This window comes from Lonchura striata, chromosome 29 (assembly GCF_046129695.1).
Source record: "Lonchura striata isolate bLonStr1 chromosome 29, bLonStr1.mat, whole genome shotgun sequence".
NCBI lineage: Eukaryota > Metazoa > Chordata > Aves > Passeriformes > Estrildidae > Lonchura > Lonchura striata.
This window is the reverse complement of record NC_134631.1, coordinates 1,371,776-1,388,329: the sequence shown is the minus strand read 5'-3', so window position 1 is coordinate 1,388,329 and position 16,554 is coordinate 1,371,776. Positions and strand designations below refer to the sequence as shown.

Sequence of the window (16,554 nt, the reverse complement as noted above, 5' to 3'; positions counted from 1 at the left end):
CGCAGCGCCCTCAGCCCGGGGCCGGCACGGGCCGGACACGGCACCGGCGAGCCGCCGGAGCCCCCTGCCGCCCCCTCCGCCCGCAGCCAGCCCCGAGCCCCCGCAGAGCCCAGCGCGGCTCCCACCTGCGCCGGGGCCGCCTCCGAGCTCCGCCGCCGCCGCCTCGCCGGTGGTTCCCGGTCACTCCCGGTATGGTCCAAATCACTCCCAGCAGGATCCCAGTTGCCCCCAACACGGTCCCAGTGCTCCCAGTCATCCCCGGTATGGTTCCTTTCAGTCCTTCTCAGGAAGAGTTCGATGTGGCCCCTGAGTTCAGTCACTTCCAGTATGAACCCAGTCGCATCTTACACGATGTCATTTGGCCCCACCGGGTCTTAGCCGCTCCCAGTATAAGTCCAGTCACCTCCAGTATGATCCCAGTAACTCCCAGATGCTCCCAGTATGAGTCTGGTTTGATCCCAGTCGCCTCCAGTATGATCCCAGTTACTTCCAGACACTCCCAGTACAATGCCAGTCACTCCAAGTGTTACCCCGTCAGTTCCAGTATGATCCCAGTATGACCCCAGCATGGACCAGCTGCTCCCAGTGTGATCCCAGTTGCCCCCTGCTTTATTCCAGTTTCTCCTATTCACCCCTACTACAGATCTGATCACTCCCAGTATGATTCCAGTCAGTCCCAGAATGATCCAAACCACTTCCAGTCTCTCCCAGTATATCAACTGTCCCCTGCATGTTCCCAGTTGTTCCCGGTGGCCCTCGGTAGGGTCCCAGTATATTCCAGTATGATCCCTGGTGCCCCAGTTCTGCTCCCAGTGGGTTCTTTTCCCAGTCTGTCCCAGTCCATCCCAGCCTGTCCTGGTCCTTTCCCGGCAGCCACTGCCATTCCCCAGATTCTGCCCTCCTTCACCCCATTCCCGGGCACTGGGACCCCCCTGCACTCCCTTATCCTGCACCAACACCCCCCTGCACCCCCTTTCCCGGGTATCCTCCTCTCCCAGCCCCTGGATCCCCCGTTTCCGTGACCCCGGGGACCCCCGGGCCCCCATTCCCAGCCAGCCCGGGGCACATCACCCCCATGCCTCCCTTTGCTGGGAAATCCGGTCTGGGCACGGGGCTCTGCAGCCGCTCTGGGATTTATGATCCCCCAAAGGAACGGGAGAGAATAGCAGAGAGAGAGAAGGAATCGGGGATCGAGGTCCAAGTGCCCAGTCCCGCTCCGCCGAGGGTCAGACCCGCAACGCAGGAAAAATGGGATCCGCTGCTCCCGGTGCTTGCCCGGCTTTGGGCCGAGCCCAGCGGGGTCCGGGCAGAGCTGGAGCGCAGGGCCCGGGAGCTGAGCACGGCCCGGCCCGGGGGTCCCGCAGGGCGCGGCCGTGGAGGGTCCCAGATGGATCCCCGAGGGATCCGGAGGGGTGCCAGGAGGGGATCCCGGTCCGTTCCCAGCAATTCCCCCTTTTCCCCTCCCCTTTTCCCCTCCCCCCGCGCTCCCTCGGCACTTTCGCTTTCGCGTCTCTCCAGCTGCGCCAGAGCCGCGATCGGGGCGGCTGCGATGGCTCCGGCGCTGGGGCTGTTCTTGGGGCTCCTGGGGCTCCTGGGGGACCCGAGCGCCGCGACGAAAGGTGAGTGGGAACCCCGAAACCGGGACCCCCCAGAACTGAAACTCCCGGGCACCCGGACCCCCTGAACTTCCATTTCCGGGCACCGGGACCCCTCTAAATCCCCGTTCCCGGGCAGGGGAAGCCCTCCGAACCTCAATCCCCCTCCCCAGCATCGAGACGTCCCTGCACCCCCTTATCCGGCAATGAGATCCCCCTGAACCCCCATTCCTGAGCACGTGGACCCCCTTGAGCGCCCTTTTACGGCCACCCCGACCCCCCTGCAACCCCTTCGGGAGCACCGGGACACCCCTGTACCCCCTCACCTGGCACCGGGACACCCCTGAACCCCCACTTCTGGTCACCGGCGCCCCCGGAAACGCGATCATGGAGACCCCCTTGAACCCTGAACTCCGGGAAGGAAACTCTCCCTGAACCCGCATTTCCCGGCACAGGAACACCCTGAATCCCCATTTTCGAGCACGGGGAATCCCCTGTACTCCCTTCTCCAGCACCGGGACCCCTCTGCACCCCCTAACCCGGGACTGGGATCTCCCCGCACCCCCGTCAGTGCTCTGGGACCCCCTGCACCCCCATTCCCGGCCATCCCGCCCTTCCCAGGCCCCAGTCCCGCCTTTTCCTCGGCTTTTGGACCCCCAGATCTCCCAAATTTTTGTGTCCTCCCAATTTTCCATTCCCGGCGTTTCCTGGAAGGGGTTCCAGGGCTCCCGGAGCGTTCCCCCCACGCCCCAGGGTATCTTAGCGAGGATCCAGTGGGATCCAAATGAATCCCCTGGAATTCGCCTTTCCCCGGTCTCGCTTTAGCGGATCCCGGGGACGCAGCTTGGGAGACGCTGACACCTCTCCCAGCCCCCGCCCCCGCTTTTCCTTGAGCCCGGCACCCCCTGGACCCCCACTTCTGCCTTCCCCAGCCCCCACCCACCACCTTCCTCAACAGCGGGGCCCCGTGCACCCCTTTCCTGGGCCCGGGGACCCCCTGGTCCCCCCACTGCCCTCACCCCCCTTTTCTTGACCGGAGAACCCCTGAACCTCAGGTTCTGGGCATAGGGACCCCCTTATCCGCGACTGGGATCCCGTCCTGGACCCTCTTCCCGTGTTCTGGTACCCCCTGCCCACCTCCCTGGGCATCCCGCCCCCCCCAGGCCCCAAACTCGCCCTCTTCCTTCACCTTTGCACCCCCAGAGCTCCCAAATTTCCGTGACCCCCAGTTCTCCACTCCCGGCGCTTTCTTAAGGGGGGTCCCAGGGGTCCCCAGGTGGTTCTCAGAGGGCTCCAGGGCGGTCGCAGCGGGGATCCAGAGGGATCCGGAGGAATTCTGTGGAATTCCCCCGTCCCCCCTCCCTCGCGCCCTCCCCGGTCACTTTCGTTTCCGCGTCCCAACCTGTGAGGCCGGGATCTACCCGGCGACCGGTGACGTCAGTACCAGAGCCAGCTGCCATTGGTGGACAGGAAATAGCGGGGCCAATGGCGGGGCCGGAGGCGGCTCTGGGGGCGGGGCCAGGGCCGGGGCGGGGCCAGGGCAGTGCTCGGGGCTGCAGCGGAGCAGCGCCATGGCTCCAGCGCTGCGGCTGGGGCTGCTCTTGGGGCTCCTGGGGCTCCTGGCGGACCCGGGGAGCACGACGAAAGGTGAGTGGGAACCCCAAAACCGGGACCCCCTGAACTTCCATTTCCGGGCTCCGGGATCCTCCTGAACTTCTATTACCGGGCAGGGGAGCTCCCCTGAATCCCATCTTGGATCCACTGACCACTTTCAATCCCCTTCGCCAGCACCGGAACCCCCTGTACCGCCTTATCTGTCATTGGGATCCCCCTGAATCCTCATTCCTGGTCAGAGAAACCCCCCTGAATCGCCATTCCCGGGCCTCAGAATCCACTGAGCCCCCATTCCTGAGCATCGGGACCCCCTTGAACACCCATTTCCGACACCGGGACCCCTCTGTACCCTCTTGTCTGGCACCGGGACTCACTTGAACCCCGAATTCTCGGAAGAGAATCCCCTGAACCCCCATTCCTGAGCAGGGAAACCCTCCTGAACCCCCGTTCCTCGGCATCGACCCCATGAACATTCATTTCCTGGCAGTGGGACCCCACTGCAGCCCCTTATCCAGCCCCGGGACCCACCGGATCTCCCATTCCTGGGGGTCAGGATCCCTTTGAACCCCAAATCGTGGACAGGAACCCTCCTGAACCCCCATTCCTGGGCAGGGAATCCTCTCTGACCCCCCGTTCCTGGGCACTGGGAGACCCCTGAATCTCCATTTCCTGGTACTGGGACCCTCCTGCACCCCCTTATCCGGGAAACGGATCCCCCTGCACCCCCACAGTGCTCGGGGACTCCCTGCTCTCCCTTTTCCGGCCATCCTGCTTTTCCCAGACCCCAGACCCGCCGTTTTCCTTGACCTTTGGACCCCCCAGATCTCCCAACTTTCCGTGTCTCTCCTGCTTTCCACTCCCACCACTTCCCGAAACGGGGTCCCAGAGGGTCCCAGGGTCCCCAGGGATCTCGGGGGGCCGCTGCAGGGATCCAGAGGAACCCAGATGATCTCCCTGGAATTCCCCTTTTCAGCTGTCCCATCCCCCCACGTTCCCTCGGTCTCTTTCCCGTCTCCGAAGCTTCGTCCCCGGGATCCGCCCGCCTCTCCCAGCCCCAGGCCCCCCTTTCCCGAGACCAGGGACCCGCTGGCTCCCCATTCCTGCCTTTCCCAGCTCCCAGACCCCACTTCCCTCAACACCGGGGACCTCTAGACCCCCTTTTGTGGGCCCAGGGACCCCCTGGATCCCATCCTGCCTCTCCCAGTCCCTTCCTTGAACCTTAGACCCTTCTGACTCTCCCAGTTCCACTTCTGACCTTGGATGCCCCCAGCTCCCCAGTCTCTGTGTTCCCCCCATTCTTCACTTCTGGCATGTCTTGTGGAAGGGCTCCAGGGAGTCCGGGAGGGTCCCAGAGGGATTGTGGACCCTGGGACCCCCCTGAATTTCCAGTTCTGGGCACTGGCAGCTCCCTGCACCCCCTTATCCATTACCAGTTCCCCTTTGCCTGCCTCCTTTTCCCATCCATTCTGGCTTCCCCAGTCCCCAGACCCCCCTTTTCCTTGTCTCTGAGCCCCCATGGCCCCCATTCCTGCTTTTCTCAGCCCCCAGCCCCCCCTTACCTCTACATCAAGGACCCCTGAGCCTCCTATTCCCAGGTCTGCCCACCTTGTGCCCCCTCTTTCCTTGGCACTGGGGACCCCTGGATGCCCTTTCCTGGGCACAGGGATCCCCTGGAACCCCCATCCCGCCTCTCCCAGTCCCTGCACGCTCCTTCCGTAGCCCTGGATCCCTCTGAGCCCTCATTCCTGGACACCAGGACCCCCCTGCACGCCCTTTCCTGTCCATCCCAGCTCTCCCAGCTCTGCACAACCTTTCCTTGGCCCCAGCATTCCCAAACCCCTTCCCAGCTCTCCCAGTTCCCCTTTCACTGATCCATGACCCCCTCAACCCCCCCAAATCTCTGTTTCCCCCCAGTTCTCCACTCCTTGCATTACCTGGATGTGGCGGTGTCAGAGCCCAGCCCGGGGGTCCCCCAGTTCATGTCCATTGGGTTTGTGGATGGGATCCCCTTCACGCGCTACGACAGCGAGCGGGGCCGGGTGGAGCCGCTGACGCAGTGGATAAAGGATGGAGTCGAGCCGGGATATTGGGATGGGCAGACCCAGATCTGGGAGAGGAACCAGCACGTGGCTGCCAGGGACCTGGAGACAGCGCGGGAGCGGTACAACCAGAGCGGGGGTGAGTGGGGTCTGTGGGGCTGGGATGGGATCTGTGGGGCTGGGGTGGGATCTGTGGCGCTCGGATGGGATCTGTGGGGCTCGGATGGGAACTGTGGGGTGGAATGGGGATCTGTGGGGCTGGGATGGGATCTGTGGGGCTGGGATGGGAACTCTGGGCTAGGATGGGATCAGTGGGGCTGGGATGGGATCTGTGGGGTGGAATGGGATCTGTGGGGCTGGGATGGGATCCATGGTGTAGAATGGGGATCTGTGGGGCTGGGATGGGATCTGTGGGGTGGAATGGGGATCTGTGGGGCTGGGATGGGAACTGTGGGGTGGAACGGGATCCATGGGGATTGAATGGGATCCATGGGGATGGAATGGGACGTGTGGGGCTGGGATGGGATCTGTGGGGATGGAATGGGATCTGTGGGGCTGGGGTTGAATCTCTGGGGCTGGGATGGGACCTGTGGGGCTGGGATGGGATCTGTGGGGTGGAATGGGGATCTGTGGGGCTGGGATGAGATCTGTGGGGTGGAATGGGATCTGTGGGTCTGGGATGGGAACTGTGGGGCTGGGATGGGATCTGTGGGGTAGAATGGGATCCATGGGGCTGGAATGGGGATCTGTGGGGCTGGGATGGGATCTGTGGGGCTGGGATGGGATCTGTGGGTCTGCGATGGGATCCATGGGGTTGGGATATGGATCTGTGGGGTGGAATGGGGATCTGTGGGGCTGGGATGGGATCTGTGGGGCTGGGGTGGGATCTGTGGCGCTGGGATGGGATCTGTGGGGCTGGGATGGGATCTGTGGGGTGGAATGGGGATCTGTGGGGCTGCGGTGGGAACTGTGGGGTGGAATGGGATCTGTGGGGCTGGGATGGGAACTCTGGGGTGGAATGGGGGTCTGTGGGGCCGGGATTTGATCTGTGGGGTGGGATGGGATCTGTGGGGTGGAATGGGGACCTGTGGGGCTGGGATGGGATCTGTGGGGCTGGGATGGGAACTCTGGGCTAGGATGGGATCTGTGGGGCTGGGATGGGAACTGTGGGGCTGGGATGGGATCCATGGGGTAGAATGGGGATCTGTGGGGCTGGGATGGGAACTGTGGGGTGGAATGGGGATCTGTGGGGCTGGGGTTGAATCTCTGGGGCTGGGATGGGGCCTGTGGGGCTGGGATGGGATCTGTGGGGTGGAATGGGGATCTGTGGGGCTGGGGTGGGAACTGTGGGGTGGAATGGGATCTGTGGGTCTGGGATGGGAACTGTGGGGCTGGGATGGGATCTGTGGAGTAGAATGGGATCCATGGGGCTGGAATGGGGATCTGTGGGGCTGGGATGGGATCTGTGGGGCTGGGATGGGATCTGTGGGTCTGCGATGGGATCCGTGGGGTTGGGATATGGATCTGTGGGGTGGAATGGGGATCTGTGGGGCTGGGATGGGATCTGTGGGGTGGAATGGGGATCAGTGGGGCTGGGATGCGATCTGTGGGGTGGAATGGGATCTGTGGGGCTGGGATGGGATCTGTGGGGTGGAATGGGATCTGTGGGATGGAATGGGATCTGTGGGGCTGGGATGGGATTTGTGGGGTGCAATGGGGATCTGTGGGGCTGGGATGGGATCTGTGGGGTGGAATGGGGATAGGTGGGGCTGGGGTGAGATCTGTGGGGCTGGGATGGCAACTCTGGGCTAGGATGGGATCTGTGGGGCTGGGATGGGATCTGTGGGGTGGAATGGGACCTGTGGGTTTGGGATGGGAACTGTGGGGATGGGATGGGATCTGTGGGGTGGAATGGGATCCGTGGGGATGGAATGGGGATCTGTGGGGCTGGTGTGGGAACTATGGGGTGGAATGGGATCTGTGGGGTGGAATGGGGATCTGTGGGGCCGGGATGGGATCTGTGGGGTGGAATGGGATCTGTGGGGCTGGGATGGGAACTCTGGTGTGGAATGGGGGTCTGTGGGGCCGGGATTTGATCTGTGGGGTGGGATGGGATCTGTGGGGCTGGGATGGGATCTGTGGGGCTGGGATGGGATCTGTGGGGTGGAATGGGATCTGTGGGGCTGGGATGGGATCTGTGGGGTGGAATGGGATCTGTGGGGCTGGGATGGGAACTGTGGGGCTGGGATGGGATCCATGGGGTTGGGATATGGATCTGTGGGGTGGAATGGGGATCTGTGGGGCTGGGATGCGATCTGTGGGGTGGAATGGGATCTGTGGGGCTGGGATGGGATCTGTGGGGTGGAATGGGATCTGTGGGGCTGGGATGGGATCTGTGGGGTGGAATGGGATCTGTGGGGCTGGGATGGGATTTGTGGGGTGGAATGGGGATCTGTGGGGCTGGGGTGAGATCTGTGGGGCTGGGATGGCAACTCTGGGCTAGGATGGGATCTGTGGGGCTGGGATGGGATCTGAGGGGTGGAATGGGACCTGTGGGTCTGGGATGGGAACTGTGGGGATGGAATGGGATCTGTGGGGCTGGGGTTGAATCTCTGGGGCTGGGATGGGACCTGTGGGGCTGGGATGGGATCTGTGGGGTGGAATGGGGATCTGTGGGGCTGGGATGGGATCTGTGGGGCTGGGATGGGAACTCTGGGGTGGAATGGGGGTCTGTGGGGCCGGAATGGGATCTGTGGGGCTGGGATTTGATCTGTGGGATGGGATGGGATCTGTGGGGCTGGGATGGGATCTGTGGGGTGGAATGGGGATCTGTGGGGCTGGGATGGGATCTGTGGGGTGGAATGGGGATCTGTGGGGCTGGGATGGGATCTGTGGGGCTGGGGTGGGATCTGTGGGGCTGGGATGGGAACTCTGGGCTAGGATGGGATCTGTGGGGTGGAATGGGATCTGTGGGGCTGGGATGGGATCTGTGGGGCTGGGGTTGAATCTCTGGGGCTGGGATGGGACCTGTGGGGCTGGGATGGGATCTGTGGGGCTGGGGTGGGATCTGTGGGGCTGGGATGGGATCTGTGAGTTGGAATGGGATCTGTGGGGCTGGGGTGGATTCTGTGGGGCTGGGGTGGGATCTGTGGCGCTGTGATGGGAACTGTGGGGTGGAATGGGATCTGTGGGTCTGGGATGGGAACTGTGGGGCTGGGATGGGATCTGTGGGGTAGAATGGGATCCATGGGGCTGGAATGGGGATCTGTGGGGCTGGGATGGGATCTGTGGGGCTGGGATGGGATCTGTGGGTCTGCGATGGGATCCATGGGGTTGGGATATGGATCTGTGGGGTGGAATGGGGATCTGTGGGGCTGGGATGGGATCTGTGGGGCTGGGGTGGGATCTGTGGCGCTGGGATGGGATCTGTGGGGCTGGGATGGGATCTGTGGGGTGGAATGGGGATCTGTGGGGCTGCGGTGGGAACTGTGGGGTGGAATGGGATCTGTGGGGCTGGGATGGGAACTCTGGGGTGGAATGGGGGTCTGTGGGGCCGGGATTTGATCTGTGGGGTGGGATGGTATCTGTGGGGTGGAATGGGGACCTGTGGGGCTGGGATGGGATCTGTGGGGCTGGGATGGGAACTCTGGGCTAGGATGGGATCTGTGGGGCTGGGATGGGAACTGTGGGGCTGGGATGGGATCCATGGGGTAGAATGGGGATCTGTGGGGCTGGGATGGGAACTGTGGGGTGGAATGGGGATCTGTGGGGCTGGGATGGGATCTGTGGGGCTGGGGTTGAATCTCTGGGGCTGGGATGGGACCTGTGGGGCTGGGATGGGATCTGTGGGGTGGAATGGGGATCAGTGGGGCTGGGATGAGATCTGTGGGGTGGAATGGGATCTGTGGGTCTGGGATGGGAACTGTGGGGCTGGGATGGGATCTGTGGGGTAGAATGGGATCCATGGGGCTGGAATGGGGATCTGTGGGGCTGGGATGGGATCTGTGGGTCTGCGATGGGATCCGTGGGGTTGGGATATGGATCTGTGGGGTGGAATGGGGATCTGTGGGGCTGGGATGGGATCTGTGGGGTGGAATGGGGATCAGTGGGGCTGGGATGCGATCTGTGGGGTGGAATGGGATCTGTGGGGCTGGGATGGGATCTGTGGGGTGGAATGGGATCTGTGGGGCTGGGATGGGATCTGTGGGGCTGGGGTTGAATCTCTGGGGATGGGATGGGACCTGTGGGGCTGGGGTGGGAACTGTGGGGTGGAATGGGATCTGTGGGTCTGGGATGGGAACTGTGGGGCTGGGATGGGATCTGTGGGGTAGAATGGGATCCATGGGGCTGGAATGGGGATCTGTGGGGCTGGGATGCGATCTGTGGGGTGGAATGGGATCTGTGGGGCTGGGATGGGATCTGTGGGGTGGAATGGGATCTGTGGGGCTGGGATGGGATCTGTGGTATGGAATGGGATCTGTGGGGCTGGGATGGGATTTGTGGGGTGGAATGGGGATCTGTGGGGTGGAATGGGTATCTGTGGGGCTGGGATGGGATCTGTGGGGTGGAATGGGGATAGGTGGGGCTGGGGTGAGATCTGTGGGGCTGGGATGGCAACTCTGGGCTAGGATGGGATCTGTGGGGCTGGGATGGGAACTGTGGGGATGGGATGGGATCTGTGGGGTGGAATGGGATCCGTGGGGATGGAATGGGGATCTGTGGGGCTGGTGTGGGAACTATGGGGTGGAATGGGATCTGTGGGGTGGAATGGGATCAGTGGGGCCGGAATGGGATCTGTGGGGCTGGGATTTGATCTGTGGGGTGGGATGGGATCTGTGGGGTGGAATGGGGATCTGTGGGGCCGGGATGGGATCTGTGGGGTGGAATGGGATCTGTGGGGCTGGGATGGGAACTGTGGGGCTGGGATGGGAACTCTGGTGTGGAATGGGGGTATGTGGGGCCGGGATTTGATCTGTGGGGTGGGATGGGATCTGTGGGGCTGGGATGGGATCTGTGGGGCTGGGATGGGATCTGTGGGGTGGAATGGGATCTGTGGGGCTGGGATGGGAACTGTGGGGCTGGGATGGGATCTGTGGGTCTGCGATGGGATCCATGGGGTTGGGATATGGATCTGTGGGGTGGAATGGGGATCTGTGGGGCTGGGATGCGATCTGTGGGGTGGAATGGGATCTGTGGGGCTGGGATGGGATCTGTGGGGTGGAATGGGATCTGTGGGGCTGGGATGGGATCTGTGGGGTGGAATGGGATCTGTGGGGCTGGGATGGGATTTGTGGGGTGGAATGGGGATCTGTGGGGCTGGGGTGAGATCTGTGGGGCTGGGATGGAAACTCTGGGCTAGGATGGGATCTGTGGGGCTGGGATGGGATCTGTGGGGTGGAATGGGACCTGTGGGTCTGGGATGGGAACTGTGGGGATGGAATGGGATCTGTGGGGCTGGGGTTGAATCTCTGGGGCTGGGATGGGACCTGTGGGGCTGGGATGGGATCTGTGGGGTGGAATGGGGATCTGTGGGGCTGGGATGGGATCTGTGGGGCTGGGATGGGGATCTGTGGGGTGGAATGGGTATCTGTGGGGCTGGGATGGGAACTGTGGGGCTGGGATGGGAACTCTGGGGTGGAATGGGGGTCTGTGGGGCCGGAATGGGATCTGTGGGGCTGGGATTTGATCTGTGGGATGGGATGGGATCTGTGGGGCTGGGATGGGATCTGTGGGGTGGAATGGGGATCTGTGGGGCTGGGATGGGATCTGTGGGGTGGAATGGGGATCTGTGGGGCTGGGATGGGATCTGTGGGGCTGGGGTGGGATCTGTGGGGCTGGGATGGGAACTCTGGGCTAGGATGGGATCTGTGGGGTGGAATGGGATCTGTGGGGCTGGGATGGGATCTGTGGGGCTGGGGTTGAATCTCTGGGGCTGGGATGGGACCTGTGGGGCTGGGATGGGATCTGTGGGGCTGGGGTGGGATCTGTGGGGCTGGGATGGGATCTGTGAGTTGGAATGGGATCTGTGGGGCTGGGATGGATTCTGTGGGGCTGGGGTGGGATCTGTGGCGCTGGGATGGGAACTGTGGGGTGGAATGGGATCTGTGGGTCTGGGATGGGAACTGTGGGGCTGGGATGGGATCTGTGGGGTAGAATGGGATCCATGGGGCTGGAATGGGGATCTGTGGGGCTGGGATGGGATCTGTGGGTCTGCGATGGGATCCATGGGGTTGGGATATGGATCTGTGGGGTGGAATGGGGATCTGTGGGGCTGGGATGGGATCTGTGGGGTGGAATGGGGATCTGTGGGGCTGGGATGGGATCTGTGGGGTGGGATGGGGATCTGTGGGGTGGAATGGGGATCTGTGGGGCTGGGATGGGATCTGTGGGGCTGGGATGGGATCTGTGGGGTGGAATGGGATCTGTGGGGCTGGGATGGGAACTGTGGGGCTGGGATGGGATCTGTTGGGCTGGGGTTGAATCTCTGGGGCTGGGATGGGACCTGTGGGGCTGGGATGGGATCTGTGGGTCTGGGATGGGATCTGTGGTGGTGGAATGGGGATCTGTGGCGCTGGGATGGGACCTGTGGGTCTGGGATGGGATCTGTGGTGGTGGAATGGGGATCTGTGGGGTGGAATGGGGATCTGTGGGGCTGGGGTGGGAACTGTGTGGTGGAATGGGATCCGTGGGGGTGGGATGGGATCTGTGGGGTGGAATGGGATCTGTGGGTCTGGGATGGGAACTGTGGGGTGGAATGGGATCTGTGGGTCTGGGATGGGAACTGTGGGGTGGAATGGGATCTGTGGGGCTGGGATGGGATCTGTGGGGTGGAATGGGATCTGTGGGGCTGGGATGCGATCTGTGGGGTGGAATGGGATCTGTGGGGCTGGGATGGGAACTGTGGGGTGGAACGGGATCTATGGGGATTGAATGGGATCCATGGGGATGGAATGGGACCTGTCAGGCTGGGATGGGATCTGTGGGGCTGGGGTGGGATCTGTGGGGCTGGGATGGAATCTGTGGGGTAGAATGGGGATCTGTGGGGCTGGGATGGGAACTGTGGGGCTGGGATGGGATCTGTGGGGTGGAATGGGATCTGTAGTGCTTGGATGAGGATCCATGGGTCTGGGATGTTACCTGTGGGTCTCAGCTGTGGATTCACAGGGTTCCAAGGGGCTGAAATGGGGATCCATTCGGCTGGGATGGAATATCTTGTGATCCATGGGGCTGGGATGGGATCAGTGGGGATGGATTGGGGACCCATAGTGCTGGGATGGAATCTGGGAGGCTGGGATGAGGATCCATGGGGCTGGTCTGGGATCTGTGGGGCTGGAATTTGAATCCATGAGGCTAGAAATGGGATATGGGGTCTGGGATTGGATCTGTGGGTCTGGGATGGGATCCAGCAGGTTGGGACATGAATCCATGGGGCTAGAGATGGGATCTGTGGGTCTGGGATGGGATCCATTGGGTTAGGACGTGGATCCATGGGGCTAGAGATGGCATCTGTGGGGCTGGGATGGGATCCATGGGGTTGTGATGTGGATCTGTGGGGTTGTGATGTGGATCTGTGGGGCTGGGATGGGATCCATGGGGCTGGGATGGGATCTGTGGGGCTTGGATGGGATCTGTGGGGCTGGGATGGGATCTGTGGGGCTGGGATGGGACCTGTGGGGTGGAATGGGGATCTGTGGGGCTGGGGTGGGAACTCTGGCGCTGGGATGGGATCTGTGGGGTGGAATGGGATCCATGGGGATGGAATGGGATCTCTGGGGCTGGGATGGCATCTGTGGGGTGGAATGGGGATCTGTGGGGTTGAGATGGAGATCTATAGGGCTGGGCTGGGATGGGATCTATAGGCCTCTAATGTGAATTCAGAGGACTTCCAGGGGCTGAAATGGGGATCCACTAGGCTGGGATGGAATATCTTGTGATCCATGGGGCTGGGATGGGGATCCATGGGGCTGGGATTGAATTTGTGGGGCTGGGATGGGAACTGTGGGGCTAGGATGGGATCTGTGGGACTGGGATGGGATCTGTAGTGCTTGGATGAGGATCCATGGGTCTGGGATGGTATCTGTGGGTCTGAGCTGTGGATTCACAGGGATCCAAGGGGCTGAAATGGGGATCCATTCGGCTGGGATGGAATATCTTGTGATCCATGGGGCTGGGATGGGATCAGTGGGGCTGGATTGGGGACCCATAGTGCTGGGATGGAATCTGGGAGGCTGGGGTGAGGATCCATGGGGCTGGGATGAGATCTGTGGGGCTGGAATGTGAATCCATGAGGCTAGAGATGGGATATGGGGTCTGGGATTGGATCTGTGGGTCTGGGATGGGATCCAGCGGGTTGGGACGTGAATCCATGGGGCTAGAGATGGGATCTGTGGGGCTGGGATAGGATCTATGGGGCTGGGATATGGATCTGTGGGGCTGGGATATGGATCTGTGGGGCTGGGATAGGATCTGTGGGGCTGGGATGTGGATCTCTGGGGCTGGGATAGGATCTGTGGGGCTGGGATGTGGATCTCTGGGGCTGGGATAGGATCTGTGGGGCTGGGATGTGGATCTCTGGGGCTGGGATGTGGATCCATGGGGCTAGAGATGGGATCTGTGGGTCTGGGATGGGATCCATGGGGTTGGGATGTGGATCATGGGGTTGGGATGTGGATCTGTGGGGCTGGGATGGATCCGTGGGGCTGGGATAGGATCTATGGGGCTGGGATGTGGATCCATGGGGCAAGAGATGGGATCTGTGGGGCTGGGATGGGATCCATAGGGTTGGGATGTGGATCTGTGGGGCTGGGATGGGATCCATGGGGTTGGGATGTGGATCTGTGGGGCTGGGATGGGATCCGTGTTGTTGGGATAGGATCTATGGGGCTGGGATGTGGATCCATGGGGCTAGAGATGGGATCTGTGGGGCTGGGATGGGATCCATGGTGTTGGGATGAGGATCTGTGGGGCTGGGATGGGATCCGTGGGGCTGGGATAGGATCTGTAGGGCTGGGATGGGATCCGTGGGGTTGGGATGTGGATCCATGGGGATCCAGGGGGCTGGAATGAGGCTCTGTGGGTCTCCATCAGACTCGGGGGCTCCATAGGGCTGGGATGGGGCTCTGTGTGGCCGGGACACAATTCCATGGGTCTCTGTGGGTACAATCCCCCCAGGTCTCCACACACGGCTGCATGTTTATGGCTGTGACCTCCTGTCTGACGGGACTGTCCATGGATCCTACAAGGATGGCTACGACGGGCGGGATTTCATCTCCTTTGACCTGGGATCCGGGGGATTCGTGGCGGCCGACAGCGCTGCCGAGATCACCAGGAGACGCTGGGAGCAGGAGGAGGAGGCTGAGAGGTGGACGAATTACCTGAAGCACGTCTGCCCGGAATGGCTCCGGAAATACGTTGGATACGGGCAGAAGGAGCTGGAGCGCAAAGGTGGGAGCAGAATTCCTGCGGGGATTTGGGAATGGAGAACTTGGGAACACGGTAATTCCTGTGGAATTCCAAGGGTAGATCTCACCCCCATCCCATTCCCATGGAAATCCATGGTCAGATTTCACTCTCATCCCATTCCACTGGGAATTCCATGGGTACAGCTCACCCTAGTCCCATTCTAATGGGAATTCCATGGGCAGAGCTCACCCCAATGCCATTCCCGTGGAATTCCGTGCATGAATTCCGTAATTATCCCATTCCAGAGCCCCCTGATGTCCACGTGTCCGGAAAAGAGGAACATGGGACGCTGATCCTGTCCTGCCACGCGTACGGATTCTACCCCAACACCATTGCAGTCAGCTGGATGAAGGAGAATACAACCTTGAATCAGGAGACGGAGTGGGGCGGGATCGTTCCCAACAGCGACGGCACCTTCCACACCTGGGCCAGGATTGAGGCGCTGCCGGAGGAGCGGGAGCTGTACCGGTGCAGGGTGGAGCATCCCGGAATGCTGGAGCCCGGGATCTTCGCTTGGGGTGAGGCTGGGAATGTGGGAATTGGGAATTTGGAATTCCCAAATGGGGATTCCCGTCCTCACTATCCCACGTTTCCCAGAGCCGAAGTCTGGCAGCATTCTCACCGTGGCGGTCGCTGTGTCCATCATCGCTGCCATCCTTGTTGTCCTCATTGCAGTCGGTGTCTGGAAGCTCCAATCCGGTAACACATGGGATGGGGGTTGGGAAGGGGCACGGATCCAGCCACACTGTTCTGGGAATCCTGTGCCACCGACGCTGATCCCACTTTGTTTCCACAGGGAAGAGGGACAGGAGTGGATACAACGTGGCAGCCGGTGAGTTCCAGTGGCGGATCCAGCTCTGGGTCCCCTCTGTGTGGATCCCAGGATGGATCCTGGGGTTAATCCCAGTGTGTGATCCATGCTGGAATCTCATGGATCTTCTCTTTCTGCAGGAAAGGATGTGGGAATTAATGGCTCAGCTGCAGGTACAGAGCAGGATCAGGGTGGGATTCGAGGGGGATCAGGGCAGGATGGATGGACTGGGATCAGGGAAGAATTCTGGATCAGAGCAGGGGTCCAGAGTGGGATCAGGGGGAATTGTAGAGTGGAATTGGGGCTGGGTTCTGGAGTGGGATAATTTGTGATGGATGGAGCAGGATTGGGGCAGGAATGATGGAGTGGGATCAGGGAGAGATTCCAGTGCAGGATTGGGTGGGGTGGATGGAGCAGGATCAGGGCAGGATGGGATGGGATGGGATGGGATGCATGGAGCAGGATTGAGGTGGGATCAGGTGGGATTCTGGAGCAGGTCCCGCTCCCCATGGGCTCCAGCCACATCTGTCCTGTGGAATGGGGACAGGGACAGGGTGACACTGTGATCCTCTCTCATCCTGACAGGAATCACCGCCTGAGCGATCCATGGAGCTGCATCCAGCCTCTTCCCTCTTCCCAGGAAAGCTGAGAGTTGCCAGCAGAGCTCATCCCGCTGCTCCCACCCACCCCACAACTCTTGCTAACTGATCAATTTGCTGTTTTCTATTTCGCAGTCTTTTAGAGGGAAGAACCACAAATATTCCCAGTGGTTCAGTTCTGGTAGAAATTATCCCGCTTTGGGCAATAAATCCAGTTTGGGGCAATAAATCCTGTTTGGGGCAATAAATCCTGCTTGGGGCAATAAATCCTGTTTGGGGCAATAAATCCTGCTTGGGACAATAAATCCATGTTCCCTCCTCTCGTGTCCAGCTTTTCCTCTCTGGGACGCAGGAATAGGATTGGGAGGAATGGGAACAGGGATGGGGGCATCAGGAGCAGGATGGGGACACCAGGAATGGGAATGGGGACACCA

The 16,554-nt window shown here is 61.3% G+C and overlaps 1 protein-coding gene across 3 annotated transcripts; it reads left to right on the top strand.

Annotated features, from left to right (window-relative positions):
- The first annotated feature begins 1,490 nt into the window (after nt 1-1,490).
- On the top strand, nt 1,491-16,439 carry LOC110483779 (class I histocompatibility antigen, F10 alpha chain). 3 transcript variants are annotated; one of them, XM_077789001.1, is made up of 8 exons: nt 1,491-1,619; nt 5,124-5,387; nt 14,420-14,692; nt 14,956-15,228; nt 15,308-15,409; nt 15,507-15,542; nt 15,662-15,694; nt 16,107-16,439. In XM_077789001.1, exons 1-8 carry the CDS (start codon nt 1,550-1,552, stop codon nt 16,118-16,120), a joined length of 1,065 nt encoding a protein of 354 aa, XP_077645127.1. In that variant the 5' UTR covers nt 1,491-1,549; the 3' UTR covers nt 16,121-16,439. The 3 variants fall into 3 exon arrangements, with proteins under 3 accessions (XP_077645127.1, XP_077645126.1, XP_077645128.1); XM_077789000.1 differs by lacking the exon at nt 1,491-1,619 and adding an exon at nt 3,139-3,242; XM_077789002.1 differs by lacking the exons at nt 1,491-1,619; nt 15,662-15,694 and adding an exon at nt 3,139-3,242.
- The last annotated feature ends 115 nt before the right edge of the window (nt 16,440-16,554 follow it).

Bases quoted from the DNA above. Each gene is read 5' to 3' on its own strand.
- LOC110483779 (XM_077789000.1), top strand. From the start codon at position 3,167: ATGGCTCCAGCGCTGCGGCTGGGGCTGCTCTTGGGGCTCCTGGGGCTC. The intron at 5,388-14,419 runs GTGAGTGGGGTC...CAATCCCCCCAG, and splicing joins GCGGTACAACCAGAGCGGGG to GTCTCCACACACGGCTGCAT. The intron at 15,410-15,506 runs GTAACACATGGG...TTGTTTCCACAG, and splicing joins TGTCTGGAAGCTCCAATCCG to GGAAGAGGGACAGGAGTGGA.